Source organism: Alligator mississippiensis, chromosome 2 (assembly GCF_030867095.1).
Source record: "Alligator mississippiensis isolate rAllMis1 chromosome 2, rAllMis1, whole genome shotgun sequence".
In the NCBI taxonomy this organism is placed as follows: domain Eukaryota; kingdom Metazoa; phylum Chordata; order Crocodylia; family Alligatoridae; genus Alligator; species Alligator mississippiensis.
Genome location: NC_081825.1, coordinates 27,188,599 through 27,208,673, shown reverse-complemented (window position 1 = coordinate 27,208,673; position 20,075 = coordinate 27,188,599). Strand labels below are relative to the sequence as shown.

The 20,075-nt window shown below is 45.5% G+C and overlaps 1 protein-coding gene across 1 annotated transcript in view; it reads right to left on the bottom strand.

Annotated features, from left to right (window-relative positions):
• The window catches only part of LOC109280672 (golgin subfamily A member 4), a 170,699-nt gene that overhangs the window by 33,968 nt on the left and 116,656 nt on the right, over positions 1-20,075 (bottom strand). The window contains exons 18-19 of the mRNA XM_059721155.1: positions 18,574-18,816; positions 16,957-17,371 (exon numbers count right to left, since the gene is read on the bottom strand). Coding sequence (XP_059577138.1) covers positions 16,957-17,371; positions 18,574-18,816 — 658 coding nt within the window. The remainder of the gene's footprint in view (positions 1-16,956; positions 17,372-18,573; positions 18,817-20,075) is intronic.

Below are 20,075 nucleotides of genomic sequence, written 5' to 3'. Positions count from 1 at the left end.
ACAAACCTCTTAAGAGAGATGAATTCCCAAACAACAGATACAGCAGGGACAAAAAGGGGTAATCAAGAAAGAACAAGAAAACCAAGGAGAGGGCCCCAAAATGCTAGTGTCAGCTATATCTAGAGTAGAAGGTTAGGACACTAATTTCAGATTTGAGAGACTTGTAGGTCCCAGCTCTGCCACAGACGGTGACTGTTCACCATGGGCAAGTTACCTAGGAACAGATCTAAAAGAACACTTATAGACCTAAAATGCCATTTAGATAGAATTTAACCCTGGAGTGAGATCCAAGGTGACTGGCTAAGTACAGGCATTCAAGAAGCCTGAGGCAGAAGCAGTTAAAATTTCAAGCTTTACTCTAAGGTTAGGTTGGGAGCAAGCAGAACACACATTAGCCCTTCAGGTGCCCACACCCCGGCACTGGGCCATGGGTCTCCAGCCCCAGACTCCTCTGGCCCTTTGTTACAAGCAGCACTGCCCACAACCCAGGCTGGCTGTTCCCCCTTCCCCTCTCTCTCCCCAGCACCCTCAGGGACACACACTGGGCTCCAGGGGAATGCAGCATGAGGAAGAGACATGCCTCCTTTTAATCAAATGTTAAAGCTATCAAACTGTTAGTGTGTTTATTAAACAAAAACGGTGCAATGTTTCCCGCTCCAGAACTTGGAACCTTCTTAGTAAACATCGAGAGCGTGGGGAAAGATCCTGGCTGCACCGGGCGGTTATGACATTGAGTGGGTAGGGAGGTGGGCAGCTCTGGGGCTCAGCTTAACAAACAAGAAACCCTGGAGTGACTGGGGGAATGTTGCACATGAAGCTAATGCCCTTGGTTTAATTAAATGTTGCAGCTACCAAACTTTTTGTCTGCACGGTAAAGGAAAACTGTGGAACATTGCCGCCCCGGAACTTGAACCTGAGTGAAGGAGGCTGCCATTCCTTGCAAAGGCTTTGCTCCTCCCCTGCAGCAAAACTCATGCCTGGAGTGAGCTGGGCTCGTGGGTCGCCTCCGCCCCAATTCCCCTCCTGTTCTGAGCACTCCTGCAGCCTTCTGAAACTGGCCTGGAACCTCTTTGGGGGCCTGCACCCATCTAGCAACTGCCAGTGGCTGGGCATAGCGAGTTGGCCCTGGAAGGTGGGCTGAGCTACTGTCAACCCTGGTATCAGGTCTCAGACAGTCTCATCCCCCTCGCCTTCCCCAATGCTGTTCCCCAGAGCAAGATCCACCAGATGCTTTCCTGGCTTCTTGGACCATGGATCAGCAGGTCCCACATGCCATATCTCCTGTTCTGGGATTCCCAGCATCTCCCAACCAAGGCACAGTTGTCATCCAGCCGCCCGCCCGGACTCTCAGACATGTCGCCTCAGGCAGGAGTCCCTATATGGGACTTTCCATGACAGGGGGCTGGGTGGCAGCCTGCCCTATGACTCTTGCCTGGGAGGGCAATGGTGTCCCCATGCGGGGTAATGCTGGTGCCACTCAAGGGTGTCATCACTGGAGCAGGGTCTTTGACCCTGCGCATAAACTCCTTATCCTCTCAGCTCCATAGCGGCATGTACGCCCTCCCTCAGAGAGAGGGTGACTATCTGTAGACCTCATTCTTGGACCTTTGCAGAGAAATCCTGGGCCTGGACAGCTCAGTCAAGAGCCATGGCACCGCTGGTGCAAACAGTCACCACCCTGTCCATTCCAACCCAACCCCCCCACATCAAGGGTCCCATTTGCTTCTCATTTTGCCATCACTGTCTACGCATCTCTCTGGCTGACTATTCTGAATCCAGCATCTCAGGCTCCATGACTAGACTTCCCAAGCACAAATGCAGTCTTCAAACAAGGGAATCACTGAGGGACCTATGGTGAGTTCCCTGTCCAGACCCTTTCCCCCCCACCCATAGCTGGAAGCTGCACAGCTGCTCACAACCCAACACTGCCCATGCTGTGGAATGCCTGTGTATTGCCTCCTCACTCGGGAAACTCAGACACCTGGATCCCATCTCCCTGCTGTGGGGGCCAGGAGGGCTGGGAACCCAAGCATCTGGAGCCAGAGGGTTGAGCCTTCTCTGGTTCTCCAGTAAGAAAGGGAGGGAGGGAGTGTGGGGGGAGCTTTGCTAGGGAGGATTCCCATTTTTCACTATGCCTTACCTGCAATAGTACTCATAAGTAGGTACTCTACGAAGTAGCAACTGGAGGCAAACCAGAAAAACCCAGAGTTGGGACTGTTGTAACACCCTGGCAGCGAAAAAAGCTTTCAGTGTCTTTTGGAGTACATTTGGGTACCGGTTTCCATTAGACGGATCCAGGTAAACACACTGGTCTCTCTCAGGAAAGCAATGCTACCTTGAGGGGTGAGGTGGCCAGTTGTCAATTAACCTTAGTTTATGGTCCCACTCAGTGTAATACAGACTGATAAGCAGGGATCCGGGTTTTCCGTTTCCCAAGGAAAAACAGAGAAAACCACAGATTTCCCAGTTTAATCAGAGAAAATGCGGATTTTCCCTTTTAGCAGGGAAATCCACGGATGCCCCCCTTTTGCAAAGAGCTCTGCAGGCTGGCTGGTTGCCAGCCTGCAAGAGCAGTTTGCAAAAGGGGCAGGAAAGCTCCAGCCCTGCCTAGAGGGGGAAGAAGAGGCGGAAAGGGCAGAACCCGATGCAATCATTTACCAGAGGCTGCCTCAGGAGGATCAGTCTTCTTCGTTCCTGGAGGTAAGTGGGGCTTGGGGGTTGTGGGGCAGGGCTGGGGGAAGCTGGCTGGGGGCTTAGGGAGTGAGGATGTGTTGGGGGATGACAGAGTGCCTGTCAGCCAGCAGGCACTCCTGGCGGGGCTTTCCCCAACACTTTCCCCTCCATCAGCCCGGGCAGGCAGGTAGTCAGTCGAGGAAAGGTGGGGGGGAAACAGAGCACACCCTGGGGTGCGGCGGCAGAGGGGTGAGGGGCACTGCCAGCCCTCAACCTCAGCTCATTCTATGCCTGCTCCCAGGAGCAGCACCAGGGGGGCAAGGGCAGCAGTGCTCCTCTGCGGGCTACACACGTGCTGCCTGGCTGGCAGGAGAGGGGGAGCTTGCATGCAGCAGCTGCCACCACCACTGCACTGCCGCCACTGCACCTCATGCCGGCGGCAAGAAAGCCACACGGGACACGGGGTGCAGTGATGTGGTAGCAGCTGCCATGTGTGAGCCCCCCACAACCGAGCAGGCATGTGAGGCCCACAGAGGGGCACTGCTGCCCTCACCCCTGCTCTGGGCAAGTGGGGCAGAGCACAGTGGCATCAGTGCAATGGTGCTGGCAGCTGCCGCCGTGTGAGCAGAGGTGTGGTGTGGGGGCAGCGTTGTTGCGGCAGTGGTCACTGCATGCCAGCACCACTGCACTACCGCGCCCCTTGCCACTTGCCCAGAGCAGGGCCAGGGTGGCGAAGGCAGTGGTGCCCCTCTGCAAGCTGCACAGGTCTTCCCAGCTGAAGGGGGGGCGGGGCTTGCACACGGTGGCTGCCACCGCAGCACCGCACCCCGTGCAGCTTTCCCACCACCAGCCATGGACAAGCAGCGTGAGGTGCGGTGGCAGCAGTGCAGTGGTGGTGGCTGCAGCATGCATCCCCCCTGGCTGGGCAGCACAAGAGACCCGTAGAGGGACACTGCTGCCCTCACCCCCTCAGCCCTACTCCTGGGAGGGGGCACAGAGTGAGCCAAGGCTCGGGGGGGCACTGCAGTGTGTAGCATGGGGCTGGCAGTGCCCCTTGCCCCTCTGCTGCTGCACCCTGGGTCATGCTCTGTTCCACGCCCCCCCCGTTCACCCGCCCAGCTGAGGGAGGGGAAGGTGTTGGGGAAAGCCCCACTAGGAGTGTCTTCTGGCTGGCAGGCACTCCATGTCTTCCCCCAACACATCCTCACTCCCTCAGCCGCTAGCCAGCTTCCCCCCAGCAGCGGTGGTGTGGTGGTGGCCACCACATGTGAGATTCCCCCCTCCCCAGCCAGGCAGCATGTGTGGCCTGCAGAGGGGCACCGCTGCCCTCCTCCCCCTCCCCCCCCAGGAGCAGGCACAGAGTTTCACTCCTCCCCCATTCTCAATCTGCCCCCCCAACCCCTTCCTTTCCCCACTGTCCCCCCACACACACACCTAACTGCTGGGATGTGTGTGTATGTCTGTATGTGTGCATTTGTCTGTGTGTCTGTGCCTGTGTGTGTGGGGCTGGGGAGCTGTTCTGGGGGGAGTAAGGGGCACGAGCAGGACTGGGGAGGCTGTAGGGGGGAATGAGGGGCACTAGCAGGGCTGGGGGGAGGCCTGTGGGTGGCCTTTAATTTGTGTCATGGATTTTGGATTTTTTATCAGAGAATTTGCAATGTTTTATCAGGGAAAACCAGGAACCCTGCTGATAAGCCTCCAACAGCAGTAGCCACCACACTTGCAATGGTATATGCCCCAACAGATTACTGTGCTCCTCTGTGGTCCAGAAGTTGTCGCACTGAAAAGCTCAACACTATGCTTAATAGTGTGCAGAGACTTATAACAGCCTGCATAACTTACACATACACAGATGTATTCGCTGCACTCTAGGGCATTAGACCAAGTGACATAAAACAAATCCTAAGCACTCTCCTGCTGCCAGGTTTCTGGACCTGTAGAGAGCCCAGCAGGCCAGGAACACCAAATGAGTCCTCCATTGGGCACAACCTTGACAGAGAAGCGTAGGTCAAGCTGAACAGACCGAGATCTGGATATGGACTCTTCAAAACAACAGTGTACAAGATGAACATCACAGCTCCCTGTGTGAATGCAGTGTCCAGCACTTAATCAAAAACGACAGTCTTTCCAAATGCACAGACAGGGGTTGATGGAATCCACACGCAGAGCAATAATACTAGACAGTGGCTCATAGCTGGCCAGAGGGAACAGGTTGGGTATTGGAAACAGGGGCTTCACTGCCTCAGGTCACCGAGAGCCCAGGGGCATGGCCACCCCAGCACTCGAGTGGCCACGACTAGAGCACCACCTTGGGAAGGGATGTGAGCAGGGTGCTGCAAAGCCCCATGGGTTGCTGGCAGAATGTGACCCAACGTGAGTTGCAATGGGACCTGGTACAGACCTAAAGCACTGAAGGCTGATACACATCCATCCAGGGTTATCTTAGAGAGGGATCCACCATTTTTACAGTGCTCTGTGTGCCCTGACAGTCTGTCTGATTATGGCCATAGAGTGCTTTCTGCATGCCTACTGCACAATAAGTGTAACTTCTATGCCCTGGCTTCTTCAGCCTGACGAACAGTGTTTGTACCCAAAAGCTTGCAAAGAAGAATTTTTCCGACTGTTTTAACTGATCTAATAAACGATATCAGATTTACCCTAAGAACCTTTCCTGCCTATGCCCTTAGAGCAACACTGCTACAACCTACACCCCTGGAACTTCTGTACCCATACACACTTGAGTCTTAATCAGTAAAGTTTACTTAGCCACCTAAAGGTCTACTAGAGGGAGTGTCCAGAGTCACTGTCCTCTTAGAAGCTGAGATGCTCAGTTCTACCATCTCCTGCCTGAGCCCATATGGGATTCACAGACTAAGGGTGAAATCCTATTTCCCTTTATGCCCAGTTTTCAGTGAAGATCTCGGTATGCAAGGCAGTGTGTGCCTACTGAGCATGATTAGTATGGCTGTGTCCCAGCCAGACAGCTGCACAGCAAAATAGCATAAGCTCAGGTACACATGTAAATCCTAAAATTCTAGGTAGAGAAGAACCATGACTACTGCAGGGGAGGTCCTTCCATGTTTTGCCCTATTAGCCTAGTAGTTAGAGCACTTCCTCAGGGAGTAGAAGACCTGGACTTAAGGAGAATTCAAGTAGTGTCTCCTGCTACCCGGTGAAGTGCTGTATCCACCAGGCCATGAGTCAGGCATTACCCAGGGTCAGGGGTAGATGCAGAACGGGTTCAGTAGCATGCCTACATCCCCCTTTTAGATTGAACCACATGTGGGAGCCTCCACGGATTTTTAAAAGTTCCTAAATGAGCTGAAAATGCTCTCTCCTTTCCCCTTCCTGCTCACAGAAATGCCCTCTCCCTACTCCTCCTTCCCCTCTTCTGCCTAACTTTCCCCGCTGTCCCAAGGGCAGAGAAGCACCAGGAGAAGCATCTTGTTGTGCAGGGGTTGGGCTCTGCTAGGGATGGGAACAAGGGCAGCAGGGATAGACATGGGTTCCCTTTCCCTACATTGTGACTGGGCAGGGTGGGGGGAATTCTGCAGTCACCCTGTTGCCACTGTCCCTTCCCTAGCTGAGCTTAGCCCCTGCTCAGCCTGGCCGGCTGTGGAACTTGCCTGCCCCCAACTATGGAGAATGCAGCAGGGGCAGACAAGGGAAGGGAGAGGGTATTTTCACCCACTTTAGGACTTTAAAAACTCCCCAGAGGCTCTTGCAGAATGGTCTGCACACACTTGGGGTGCACAGGAGTCTCAGAGCATGGGAAACAGCCACCCCTACAGTGAGGGCTACTGCTCCCACACCCCTCTTTGGGAAATCCTAGATCCACAGGGTGAAAAAGAAACCCAAACTATGCCTACATGCTAAAAACTGTAGCTACAAAGATGCATAACAGCTATTTAGACACAAGGTAAAATAAGATTTAGTCTTACATGTCCCTATGCTTAAGTTGCTGGAGGATCCTGATTTGATAGATGTAGGCAGAGTATGCCTTACATGCCAGCAGCAGTGAGTTCTGCATGAAGCAAAGCACAGCAGTCTCTTTCATTCCAAAGCACAGCTGCAATAAGTAGCAGTGATACCCTCCTTTCCTATAATAGCTTAATATCAGAGCACTCACTGAAGAAGTGGAAGACCAGAGTTCAATGCCCTCTATAGCCTGAGGGAGCTGAAATCCACATCTGCTGCTTCCCAAGAAATTATCTTAACCTCTAGACTATAGACTAGGCTAGATGGGAACACTCTCTACCTTTCATGTTGAAGCAATACAGAAAAAATGCAATGAAAAATATAAAATGAGAAAAAATAAGCAAGAAGGAACATAATTCTATAGCCCAATGAGGAGGATACTCACCTGGCAGGAGGACCTGCATTTATGCATTTTATCCAATGACACTTTAATGCACTATGCCTAAATGCTGTCCTATCTACTCATGGTACACAAAGCAATCCCACACACTCACCACTTCTTCCTACACGTCAAATCCCATAAGAGGCAAGAACAGCCTTAGGATCTTTACAAGCCTCCAGGCACAAAGGGCCATAAATAACTGTTGTTATCCAGATACCACAAAAACCAGCTGGAAATGAAGGCACAGTTGTTGAGAGATGTCATTCCCAGCCCCCAAATGGAAGAATGGAAAGGCAGTACACAGCAGATGGTAGAGGCAGTTGAAATCAATAAAAGATGGCAAAGTCCTGCCTTGCTTGCTGTTTTTCAGGCAGGCAGGCAGGCTAGCTGGAAAAGTGAGAGAATAGAAGAGGAGGAAAATAAAATGATTTTCAGGTTCTGAGAAGTTTGACAAAACTTTGAAATTATGTTCAAGTGGCTTCAGATATGATGAAGATTTTACCAGTCAGCCCCCAATACACTACATAATTGTGTGAGGTCCTGATATTTCAGATGATTTTGCTATTGTCTAAATACAATTCCCCCAAAGCCCTTTGTAAGTGGAAGGGGCCAGAAACTCTGTGATGAAAAACATTTTTCAAGCCTCAGCATAAGAAGGTCTTTTGTTCATCTACCCATGTTTCCATAGTATCTGAGCACCGCTATAATTCTTGTGAGGACAGGCAACTGGAATGAGCCTATTGTGCTTTTCTGATCCATGACATGAGGGCAGGGAAGACTTTTCTGACCAAATCAGAAAAGTAGTCTAACATGTGATACACCTTTGGTAAATGATGGTGTTAATTAAGTGCCTAATGTAATGACTATAGAAGAATGCTCTTATATCTTTAAATAGATGCATCTGACTCAGTAGCAGAGTACATCTGAGAGAGAGGCAAAACTTTAGGCACACTCCTCTTTTTCATGTTTCCTATCTGGCTGACTTGGGCATCTCCCTGAAACCCAATGTAATTGATTGATAAGCTACAGTCACAGCTGCTCTGATTGTCAGAGTATCTTAAAGCTGCAGAAGAATAATGGCAAAACAAACTATGACTTGTAATAAAATAGTCTAGTGTAGGCATACCACAAATGAGTCCCAACACATCTCTGAGTGCCACCCCTTCCTCTGCCCTATCTGCTCCTCTGTTTTTTGCTTCCTGCCCTGTGTCCTACCCGATCTGATGCTCTGCTTTCTGCTTCCTGCCTTATCTGACACTGTGCGGCTTGTCCTCTCCCTAATCTGTCACATGCCACACACAAAGGCTGCTCGTTCCACTTGTAGTATGCATGCTGCAGGTTGGCAACCCCAGTCCAGTGTCTCTCCTTTATAATGATTTATTCTAGAGGTTATAACTTTTTCTCTCCATTATCTGTGACACAATGCTATGTTTTGCAAGGGTGGACAGATTACTTTGCTCTGAATACCATGGTAATTGGGGTGGCTAATAGAAACCATTAAGTACAAACTATATGGTTGTGATTTTCCTAGTAAGGCTTCATTCTGCACAGTGAAGGTGCAAAATGATGCCTCCATAAATGGAAACTAAAAATCATGACACAGCCTAAACCATACATTACTGAGGTTGTTACTTTAGAGCTGCTAACAAACTCCTGTCTTGTAACAGAAATGAAGAGAATGAGTAGCTAAAGGCAAACTTCACCAAAAGACTTAGGTATGGCAATGCTGCAGATTCCCACACCTGTAAGTTAGGTGCTGAGCTTTGGGAGTGGAATTCATTTTGTGAATGTAAAAAGACTACACTGGGAGAGATGGACATCTAGAAGTGGGATTCACAACCACTGACAAGCTAAGCATGGGGATGCCTCCATCAGCCAATGGGCAATGCTGAAGAAAGGATGTCTATGAAATCCCTCATTTCACCTGAATTTAGGCACCTCCCTGTTGGCTCCTAGACGTCTAAGATTCACAGCCCAAAATCTGTGCCTAGATCTAAGCACCTAAACTGTCCTTTCATACACATGTGAGTGGCTCTTTTTGATCTTGAAACACAGGGGGAGGAGAACCAGTTACCTCTTGTACAATATTCTAGTGGTTTGAACATTCACCAAGGAGCTGTAGGCCCTCTCTAGCGTGAAGGAGTTCAAACCCACATCTCTGATTTCTTAGGAGGGCCCTGAGCACCAGGCTAACAGCAAGGTGGGCTGGGAGCATATTTTATTAATTCTGTTGAAATTGGGACAGAAAGGAACATGGAGTTTGTGGGGCCAGCAAGACAGCAAACAGGAGGGAACATGAATTTTAAAGCCAAGTAATGGAGGCAGTTCCTCAGGATGCAGAGATCCTGAATATAGATCAGTACTCCCAATGTTGTTTGTGCATTTTTCATTAAAGGGTAGCCTCTGCTTTGCACACACTGTTGTTCACCATGTAAGATCAGGACCAGAGCACAGAAAACTGTAATTATCTCCATGCAGTGTTATGGGCCAGACCTTCTGAAACAAGCAGTTTTCTGCTCTGTTACCTTCTGTCATCCTATTTATTCCATTGGAGGAAAAGCTACTGAAAAAATGGACTAAAATCAAAGCTACCAGCTGGCTGACCTGCTGAGAATGTATTTGTACAAACAAATGCAGAAATTTCTCGGTTTAATCAGGCTCTAGGAGAAAGCACCACACTGTTGCAACCGTACTTTACACTTAATCTAGTTTCATGCTCATCAGCTGAAGGTCTAACAGAAAACGCTATCTCTGAGAAGAAATTAAGTCCGTGTTGTTCAACATCAGAATTGGTGCTCAAAAGATAAGTGCATTTTATTAAGGGTACAAAATTGTATGTACCATAAAAAGAGGGGTACAATTTTTGCTTTGTTGCACAGGTATTAGAGGTATTAATCCAGAGTAACCAGTGAAAATACATCTACATTGCAAGGTTTTTTAGGCAGGCAGGCTAGTTGGACTGGGCCAGGCACTGGCACTTTCAAACATACCATACAGCTCAGCTTGTTTTATCTCGTGTATTAGAAGCAATGTGTTCATGTTTGCATCATATTGTAAAGAGGCTAAGGGTCACTGCTGAGAGTTGGTGCTAATTAGCTGACTCATGCTAGCTAATTACTCTGTCCTCAGTCCCATGAGAATGTATCTACGCTGTGTCTGGTTCAAAAGGTAGTACACTTGGAGCAGTCTCATGTGTGTGAACATACCAGTGCCTGGCATGCTACGTTTGCAAATTAGGCATACCCAGACTTAGTTATTAAAAAGTCGTAATGAAATGAGAGCAGGATTTTCCATGTGGATTTCTTATGCAAAGTGTATGATGCAAAAATATACAATATGCAAGACTTGAGGACAGATTATAGGCCTTAGTTATAACAGAATATAATGCTCACCTCATGGAAACTTGAGATCCCCAAGTCAGCTTGGAATGAATGCCACTAACTTACTACTTCTAAGTCCCTTGAGCATCCTGGAGTTATGACTGGGACTTTACTATTTGCATTTATTATTTCATTAGTTTTTATACTTTATTGGCAATCAGTTACATTTTTCATACAGTCTTTCTGATAACAAAAGAAGCCAGGAGTTACAGATGGATGGAAAAGAAAAAATAGCCTAAACACCATATTTTCTAAAGGGCACAGCTATGGGCACTAAAATGGCCCCACAAAATACTAAACTCTTTATGGCCTCTCTGAAAGAAACCTCTCCTGGAAACTGTATCATCAAACCCTCACTCTACCTTTGGTATACAAACAACATTTTTATGATATGGACACCCAACCTTGATGCTCTGAGAGACTTCCACCAACAATTCAACAACCAACACCCCTACATCCAACCATCTCTGGAGTACACCAAAACTAACATCTTGTTCTTAGATACAATGGTCACCATCCACAACAGTACAACACAAACCTCCATATATAGAAAACCTACAGACCAGAACACATATCTACACAGAACTAGCAACCATCCAAAACACACTAAAAAAGCTGTCATATACAGCCAAGCCCTCAGAAACCATCGTATCTGCACTGAGGGAAACACACGAGATCGCCAATTTAGAAACCTCAACAGAGCCCTCATACAACAGGGACACTCCTCCAGAGAAATAGACTGCACTTCTGAAAAAGCCACTCAGACACCACGTGAGGAATTAGTGCATTACAAAACAAAAAAGTCCCATGTCTCATATCCACTAGTATTGACCTACCATCCCTCCCTTGAACCAGTAAGGGAAATCCTTAAACAACTTCAAACGACACTTGAAAAAGACCCCAAACTAAGAGAGATCTTTCCTCACCTACTCATCCTAGCCTTTAAACAGACTCCAAATCTGGCAAGACTCATCATCAGAAGTAAACTTCCCACAGCCTAAACCACCACCAACGGATCCAAGCCATGCTCGGAAAAGAGATGCAAAACGTGTCAACAGATCTCCACATCCCCCAAAATATCTACCCGAGAAAACAAAACCATCACCATCCCTGGATCTTACACCTGCACATCAAAAAACATGATATACTTCATCCAATGCACAAAATGCTCAGACGGTAGGTACGTGGAGTAGACAAACCAGAACCTGCAATCATGGATGAATGTACCCAGGAAATCCATCAAAGACAGAAACCCACATTTGCCTGTAGGGGCACATTTCTCCCAAAATGACCACTCTGTCAGATCTCTCAATCCTGATCCTCAAAGGAAATGTACAAAACACCTTCAAAAGACGTGCCCATGAACTCAACTTCATCACCACTCTGGACACGAAAAATCATGAACTGAACAGAGACATGAAATATCTTCCTCCCTACAGTCTGCCTAAATGCCAACCACAGCAGATACCCATACCATAACCTACAAAAAAAAAAAATCTTTTCCTCCCCCACTCCCCAGGTAGAAAGTATGATTGGCCTCAGAGCAGTGCAACTGCCCTATCCACTTGCACAGACTACTGACGCATTCCCTGTATACACAGGGGAGTCACCCCTTCTGCCTTGGGACAGCTCCAATCTGCCCACCCCACCCTCCAGCAGGGGGTTAAAAAACCCAGACCAAACTCCCTCTGCTCCCTTTCCCCACTCCCATTCTGAAAACAGGTCCAAGGCTGGAAGGCAGATAGACACAATTTACTGAAGACCTTATGTTTTGAAACATACCCCCATGCAATGAGTGTTCAGATTTTTGCAGGATTGTGCCCTTTTAAAGTGCTCTGCAGCTGTACGCTTCTGTTTGGTCATGGCTGTTGAGCAATTTCAGGAACCAGATCTGGCAAAAATCATTACTTATGTCTGCACTCCAGGTGCCTACAGTCTACAGCCAGGACCTCCAGTCCAGGGACTCAGGGGCCAGAAGCCAAAGCCAAAAAGACAGTGCATAATCCAGAGCCTGAGACAAGAATTCAAGATGGTAGAATGAAGAGCCAGCAGGTCAGGACCAGGAACTAGGAGTTCAAGACAACAGAAATAAGGATAGGAGCAGGAGACAGGGCTGGCAGTGTGCACAGTTCAGGGGCTGCTTACAGACAGGAAACCCAGTGTACAGCCACGCTTAGGTGCTAGGATGGCCTCTTATATAAGAAAGAGGTGGCTAGAGATAAAGTCTGTCTTGGAACCTAGCTGGGACATCTGCTGAGCACTAGTTAAGATATCTATGTGGTCCACTTTATTACTATGGGGTCACAAATCTAGGGAAACAATATTTGTATCCCTGGAGTGAATAGTGGGAGCAGGCACTTAACCCTTCTACCTATAAATACCTTATACATAGCATGTAGCACCATTATGCACTTTACACTATACTTAGATTATATTTATATATAAGGCTTTTGTTAAAAAAGAAGTTTGCCATTAACAGATGCTTTGGCAGTAAGTCTAGGAATCTCAAGAGTAGCAACAAATATAAGCTGGGCAACTATTGCAGAAATATGTTCAAGAGCATTCATTTAATCTGGTGCCATCAACTGTTTGTTTGTTTTCTGTGAACTTTTGTATGACTTGTTTTTGCGTGGAAGAATTTGAGCAGGAAATGAAAGTCTCAGGAATACATATTTATATGTAGCGTATGCTGGAAATGTTTGCATGGAGATATTGGAGCCCATTTGCTTTCCATCTATAAACTCTCATCTGGGAGCAAATGCTATGAATAACAAATGCCATTTGACTTAAATGACCAATCACAGACCACATATCACAAATAGAGAATAGCTGAAGACTCAAAGCAAATCTTTTAAGAGCAATCCGTGGCAATGTGTTTAGGTAATGTGTTTGAACAATTTCAATAAAAATCAAAGCTGGGTAAACTCACACATAGAATAAAGCATTAATTGTCGTTAAATTATTCTATACAAATAGTTCACCAAGACTCAGTTGTGGACCCAGATTCCCTGGAGGCATCATCTTGGCAGGACACCAACACATAGACCATCTGGCCTACCATTGACACAATTTGAAACTGACTTCCATATGTAATAATTTTTTTATATTTATAGATTTTGAAGGACACTATTTGTTGAGGTAATACATCATTTCCTCTTCATGTATCAGCTCAACAAACAGTGTGTGCATGTGTTCATATAAGCATGTGTGTATACATATATTTTAATAATGTGATACAAATCTGATTTATAATTTGTAACTTGCTCAATCAATTGGTAGTACACAAGGTGAAAGAGGGAGAGGAAATATATATTTTCAGTAAAAAATGCCTCTCCTTATTTTGCTGCTATTAAAAAAAAAAATCAACTTTTTCTATCACCATCTCTGAAATGTTACATTTTTTTCAATATATTTAAAAGAATAATGTGTAAGCGTTAGCCCAAAGGGATTAATGGCAGGTTCATTTTGTATTTAGCAATAATGTGGTTGCTATGTATTTTTAAGATATTTGGAATCATGGACATTTAATTGACAAAGAGTCTTTGTAAGAAGACCTCATCTTCTATTAGTTGGATTCACCCATTTGCTTTAAGCATCATTTGATGATTCTGTTGAAATATGGTGATGATGTTGGGTGAAAATGGTTACTAGTGTCTATTCTACCATATATGCCATACATTGGTAAGTAACCTTACTTGTGTAATTAGTCCCTACAACTACTTCCAATAAGGCTAGAGGGGGCAAAAGCCTGTTTAGCTTTCAGATGGAAAATGAGAGTTGATGAGTGGGATTATCTGATTTGGTTGTAACACCTGAACTGTACGATCCAGTACAACCTTTCAATACTATGCTTCTATTGCCAAGAACAGGCCTCTCTTGTGGAATAATAAAGCCAACTAGTTTGTCCCAGTAATGTTTAACACAGCAGGATCTGGCCAATAGGAGCATATTTACAATTGAAGTCCATCTCTCACGGATTATATCAGAAAAACAAAGCTACAATAGAAACGACTGCCACACTCTGCATAATTTTATCACTTACCCAATGAACATGTTGCCATTTGAAATATATACACTTGTTTTTCCACCTGAAAACACATTAAACCAAACAGTCTCATGTCTTATTACTGCATGCATGTGTCTATACAATTGCTGGCTAAGCATTAGGAGGAGCAAAGTACTGATTTTACCCTCAATAGTGTGAGCCTGAATTTTGAAGTCCCAAGGGGGATGTTGTCTGTCTGGGGAGTACACTGAGATATTGTTGTGCTTTTCCCTCGGCAGCTGGAGTGTATTCATTATAAAAGGTGCCAAACAAGGACCAGTTCAACTATTACCGTGAGTAATTGCACCTTTGCCTTCCGAAGTGAAAAACAGATGTTCCCCAATGAGAACATGAGCCCTGTAAATGTGCGTATTAATGTGTCCTCACAACCAGTCAGTGCCCATTTATTTCTGACCTCTGAGGGGCAAAAGAAAGAGTAGAGTATTCACCTGGTTACAACAGGGTGACACAGAAAGTAATATATGACACTTGTGAAAAAAAAATACAAGGCTTCCAGCTGATACAGAACAGTAATTCTACTAACCCAGGGGTTAGCAACATACAGTCAGTGGCTCAGATTCAGCCCACTGAGCCACTGGATCTGACCTGTGGAGCTGAAGGGTTTTGCCTTCACACATGTTTCTCCTAGCCCCTACCTTGCTCTCTGGCTGCATGTGGGCTTAGCTTCTAGCTGATGGGGAAGCTGTGCCATGGACGAGGACCTGCAAACTGCCACCTAACTTTCGCCACCCCTAACTTCCCAGCTCCAGCATGGGCATAGCTCCTCTGCCTGCACCCACACCATTGCCACTTTCTCCGTGTACCTCTTGTACCTCTTCCCCACCCTGCCACGACTGCTCACTGCCAAACCCTGGCATGGGTGCAGGCTTAGGAGTTGTGTTGGGTCCATGCAGCTTTCAGCTGTGCCCATGCCACATCGGGAGGCAGGGTGAAGGAGGAGAGCAGAGAGAGGCAGTTGCCACCCCCCAGCCCCAGCAGATGCAATTTGCAGCTCCCCAGTCCCAGTGCAGCCCCTCACCAGTTGGAAACTGAGCCTACACATAGCCAGAGAGGTGGGAGCAGGGATGTTGGAAGAAGCCACGGCAGCATAGGTGCAGATCCCAGTTAAAGGGAAAGTCTCCCATCACTGATGTGCCACCATATCCACCCAGTCTACAACAGACTACATAGTTCATGGCCTATTCAAGATAGCTGATGACTGCTTTGGCCAGTTCAGGAACATCCTGCAACTGAGAACGTCACCAGTCTTAACTCTGGTGGGAGCCCAATATAAACTAGTCTTCATTGGCTGTCACTTTGACCATCAAATTCATTGTTTAACCTGCTACAAAGATGCTAAAGCTGGTGTTAGTGCTGGTAGGATTTTTTCTGAAATTCCCTGGTATACAAGATCTAATGGAAGCTTGTGAAACTTTTAGTCGTGTCTTGTAAAATACGGCTTTCCAAATGCTAATAAAGTTATTCCACCAAATCATTCCATCCTCCTTCTGGATTGAATCCTTCTATTCTAGCTTCTTTAATAGCATTCATTCACATGTCCATGTCAAGCTCTGACTATAAAATCCAGAAGGAGGGCTGATCTCCTTTGCTGACTAATTCACGTTTCTCTGTTTTTATGCATCTCTTCAAAGTACTATGGATAAGTAATAGAGAAGAAGGGAAACAAGCTTTAATGTAGGAATGATAAAATGGAGCTTCTGAAGTCTAACTTTAATATATGTAGGTGAAGAGATAACTTGGAGCCAGATGTGAACCCTCACCCCCCCAATTACATTACTGAAAAGTCCCTGTTCAAACTAATCCCATCACAGCCAATGACACTATTCGAGTGGGTAACCTCTACAATAGGAAAAATGGGCTTAGGTAGCAACTAGACCAGTCATACAGTGATATTTAGCAAAGCCTCACACAAAGAGGAATATCCTACCTGTTACTTTCTTTATCATTCAGCTTGATAGGGAAAAATTAAAATTTAAGATATACCAACTGCATCAATAATCCAAAATTTAGATTTTCAATTTAGGGAACCTAAGTCTATAACACATCATCTTAAATTCCAAAGAAGAATTCAGCAAACAGACTCTCCTATACTATTTGCCAGTGTCCATTGAAACAATGCATAATAATAGAAAATTATTTTCAATTGATTTTCACAGTCGAAGCTGAGAGAAATGAAAAATAGTAAACAAACACCAGACAGAATTTGGATGTTGAAAATTGTGTCAGAATGGTTTTAGATGGGCCAGAAAATGACAATTTTTCATTAAAATTTGCAATTAAAATTTGCAATTAAAATTTATTTCACAGAAATTTTCTAACCACCACTAGTCATTATTTACAGAGGAAACTCATTAGTTTAAAAAAAAGATTTTTAAGTTGAAAAATTCCCTCAAATGATTTTGTCTAACAAAGAGCAGCGACAAAGATTAATATTTTTTTTATAACAATGGGAAAATCATGTCATGAAGGCTCTTTACCTTGTTTCATTTCTGAGGATTTTACTCTTTCCAGTGAATCTGATTTCTTCCCCACAGGATTTCGACCTTTATTACTTGCTGACAACATGTCTGACAAATAGCTTTTTGCTGTGGTAGCTGAGTTTGAGCCATCTGTTTTTTCTCTAGAGATCCATGTGTTATTCATAATGGCATTTTTCTTTTTCCTTCCCTGGGGAACAGCACCTGCATGCTGATTTCCTGTTTGACTCTGGAATACGTCATCACATTGTAACAAATGGTCCCTCTCCTTTATGGCATGGAAAGGGCGACGTTCGGAAAAATTAAGTGTATTGTTCACCTTTGACCTTGTGTCCCAGGAAGTCACATCTTGGCCATGAGACAGCAAACTGCAGTCAGCCTTCAAATTTGAACTGAAAGAGTTAAATGGAGGTATCTGAGGAGAGGAGAGAAGACTATGTAACTCTCAAATGTTCATAACAATAAATGCATCTACAAAGATATAAAGATACGAATGAAATGGACTACAAGGTTCTGTGCATATTACAGCTGATGTCAGCAGGATTTTTCCATTTTACTGTAAACAAGGTTTATATTATGTTTTCAGTGGAATTGAACTGAAGTTAATGTAATATATAACAAGAACTTCTCTATACTGTAAAGGAGTTAGATGACCTGAAACACCTAAATATTTTTTGGCTATCTCTAATAAGCAAAATTGATGATGACAGTGGTGGTGGAGGTAGTAGTGTTACTAACCACTTCGATCCATGGATGAATGAAGATTTCTACCAGGCAGGGGTAGCACAAAAATCAGCCTGTTTAAACAATGTTGGTTTTTCTTTCATCAAATATTATCAGAATGATTCATATGATACTCTGCTGTTTACATAAGAGGTAGATTCCTACATAGAAAATACACATTTGGAACACGCTACTGTCAAGGACTGTCCTAAAATGCTTCTGTCTGTTGTGTTTCACTTAATTATTCTTGGGTTACCATAAAAGTTCAACAGAGAAATGTCATGAGATCTAGTATGGCTGGCTACATCAATGACTGGATTCTTTAATTTTGTTCAAGCAATCTCTCATCTTCCTAAACAGTTAAGAAATGGTTGTATTGCCTCAAAGAAGATAAAATCTGCTGCCTGTTAGTTTACCAGCAGACTGTCACAAATGCAATTGCAATTGATCCACTCTGTCCTTAACAGGATTCCTGCAGTTAATGGAAATTACTATAAAGAACTTCAGGGCACACAAATAATTGGATCATTAAAAAAAAGTGGGGGAGGAGAAGAAAGGAAGAAAAAGGTAGGTCAGTATCTACACATTGAATGAGTTTTGGCATATCAATATTTCTCATAATACTGCAATTTCCAAAGCTGATTTTAGTTGCAAGGGTGAAAATAAATCCTAGATTTTTCCCCATATACTCTAAGAGCTACTATCAGTTCTTAATGAACTGGTAAGATCATCATAACAGAAAAAACCCTAAGTGTTCATTTTCTTCAGACTGTCCTAACTACTAATAAAATATACATTTTGAAAAGTTGATTTAAATATTTATGTAATCTATAAAAAGATTGCTAAGAAAAATTGATCTCATTAAATTAAAAACTATGAATGTGATTTATTGACCTGGTAATTACTGCGATGGTTTTGTCTAAGTTCCCGATGCAAGGCTACAATCCTCTCTGGGCTGGTTAATTTTAAAGGAGAAGTAGTGCATTTGGTTTGAGTGGTATGAAAACAGTGGATGTCATTTGCTTCCTGATGAAAGCTGCCAGGTGGCCTCTCCTCCTCAGTCACTTCAGCACGGTACATCCCATGATTATGCAGCAGTCCATTGACCCATGAAGTATCTGCCTCAGAAGGTAGTAACTGCAACCAAGAATGCTGTTATCAGTAATTCAGATTCAACAAAGTTTCAAATAATAATGGTTTGTTTTGGAGTAGAAGTCATCACTTCAATTAAACATGCTGCAAGAATAGTTACAACAGCTGGAGTCGGCAGCAGCAGTGGCAGCAGAGCCGGCAGTGTTCGACGGCGCCTATGCGGCACTGACCATGGGACCCCCCCAAAGCACGGGGCCCAGGGCGGTTTCCCTGATTTGCCATCAACACCCCCCCACCCGCCTCCTACCACAGACAGCCCTGGCTCTACATCATACCCATGATGTGTAAGTTGTTATAACGAAGCACACTCACGTGCTGGAATGGGAATATTAAAAAACTACTTCATTATTTTCTGGAATAAACACCCTTCAAAGAAAGAGATCTCATTGGCTGTAGCAAATATTTGTAGCTTATAGCATGCAGAACAGTTTTAAAGGTTCTGAGAAGTTAACGTGTTATTTTTCTTTTAGGTACTGAACTCTACGAAGAGCTGTAAACCAGCCCCTCTAGCCATTTGTATCAATCCAAAAAACAAAAACAAAAACAAAAAAAGACCAAAACCCTTGGAAGAACATTATCATATTTACTTGAATCTAAGATGAAGCACCCCAACTCCTTGCAATCAGCATGGGAAGAAAAGCCTCTGATCTTAGATTTGCATACAAAGCAGGGAGGGGGGTGTAGGCAGGGCCATGGTCACACCCACAGCAGCCACCAGTCCCTTCTTCCACTTGCCCTTTATAACTTCTGCACGCGCCCCACCCCCACCCTACAGTGCTCCCTCTTTTACTGTCAGGCACAGCTAGACATGGAGTACATGAAACTGTCCCCTGCTCGGCATCAGCAGTGCTGATACTGCTGCACAGCCGGCAAGGGCTGCACTTCCATGGGGAGGGAATACAGTCAAAGCAGCATCTGACAGTACAGGGGGAAAGGGAGAGAGAGACACGAACTGTGGGGAATGGGTAGGAAAGAGGAAGAGACTGGGGAGTGGGGTGGAAAGAGGCAGAGACTGAGGAGAGCAGAAGGGAAGGGGCAGAGATGGTGTGGAGCTGGGGGTGGGGAGTGCAGGTAGTGGGGACGCAGGAAGGCTGCAGGGGAAAGAAGTGGGGGAGACAGAGGACACTAGCCCCTTGTGCCAGCTGGACTCCTGAAGCAGCCCTAAGTTAGAGTGGCCCCTGCACCCTCTACTTACTGCAGCAGTCTCGCAGTGGGGGCTGCTGCCTGGCTGTGACCTGCTGTCA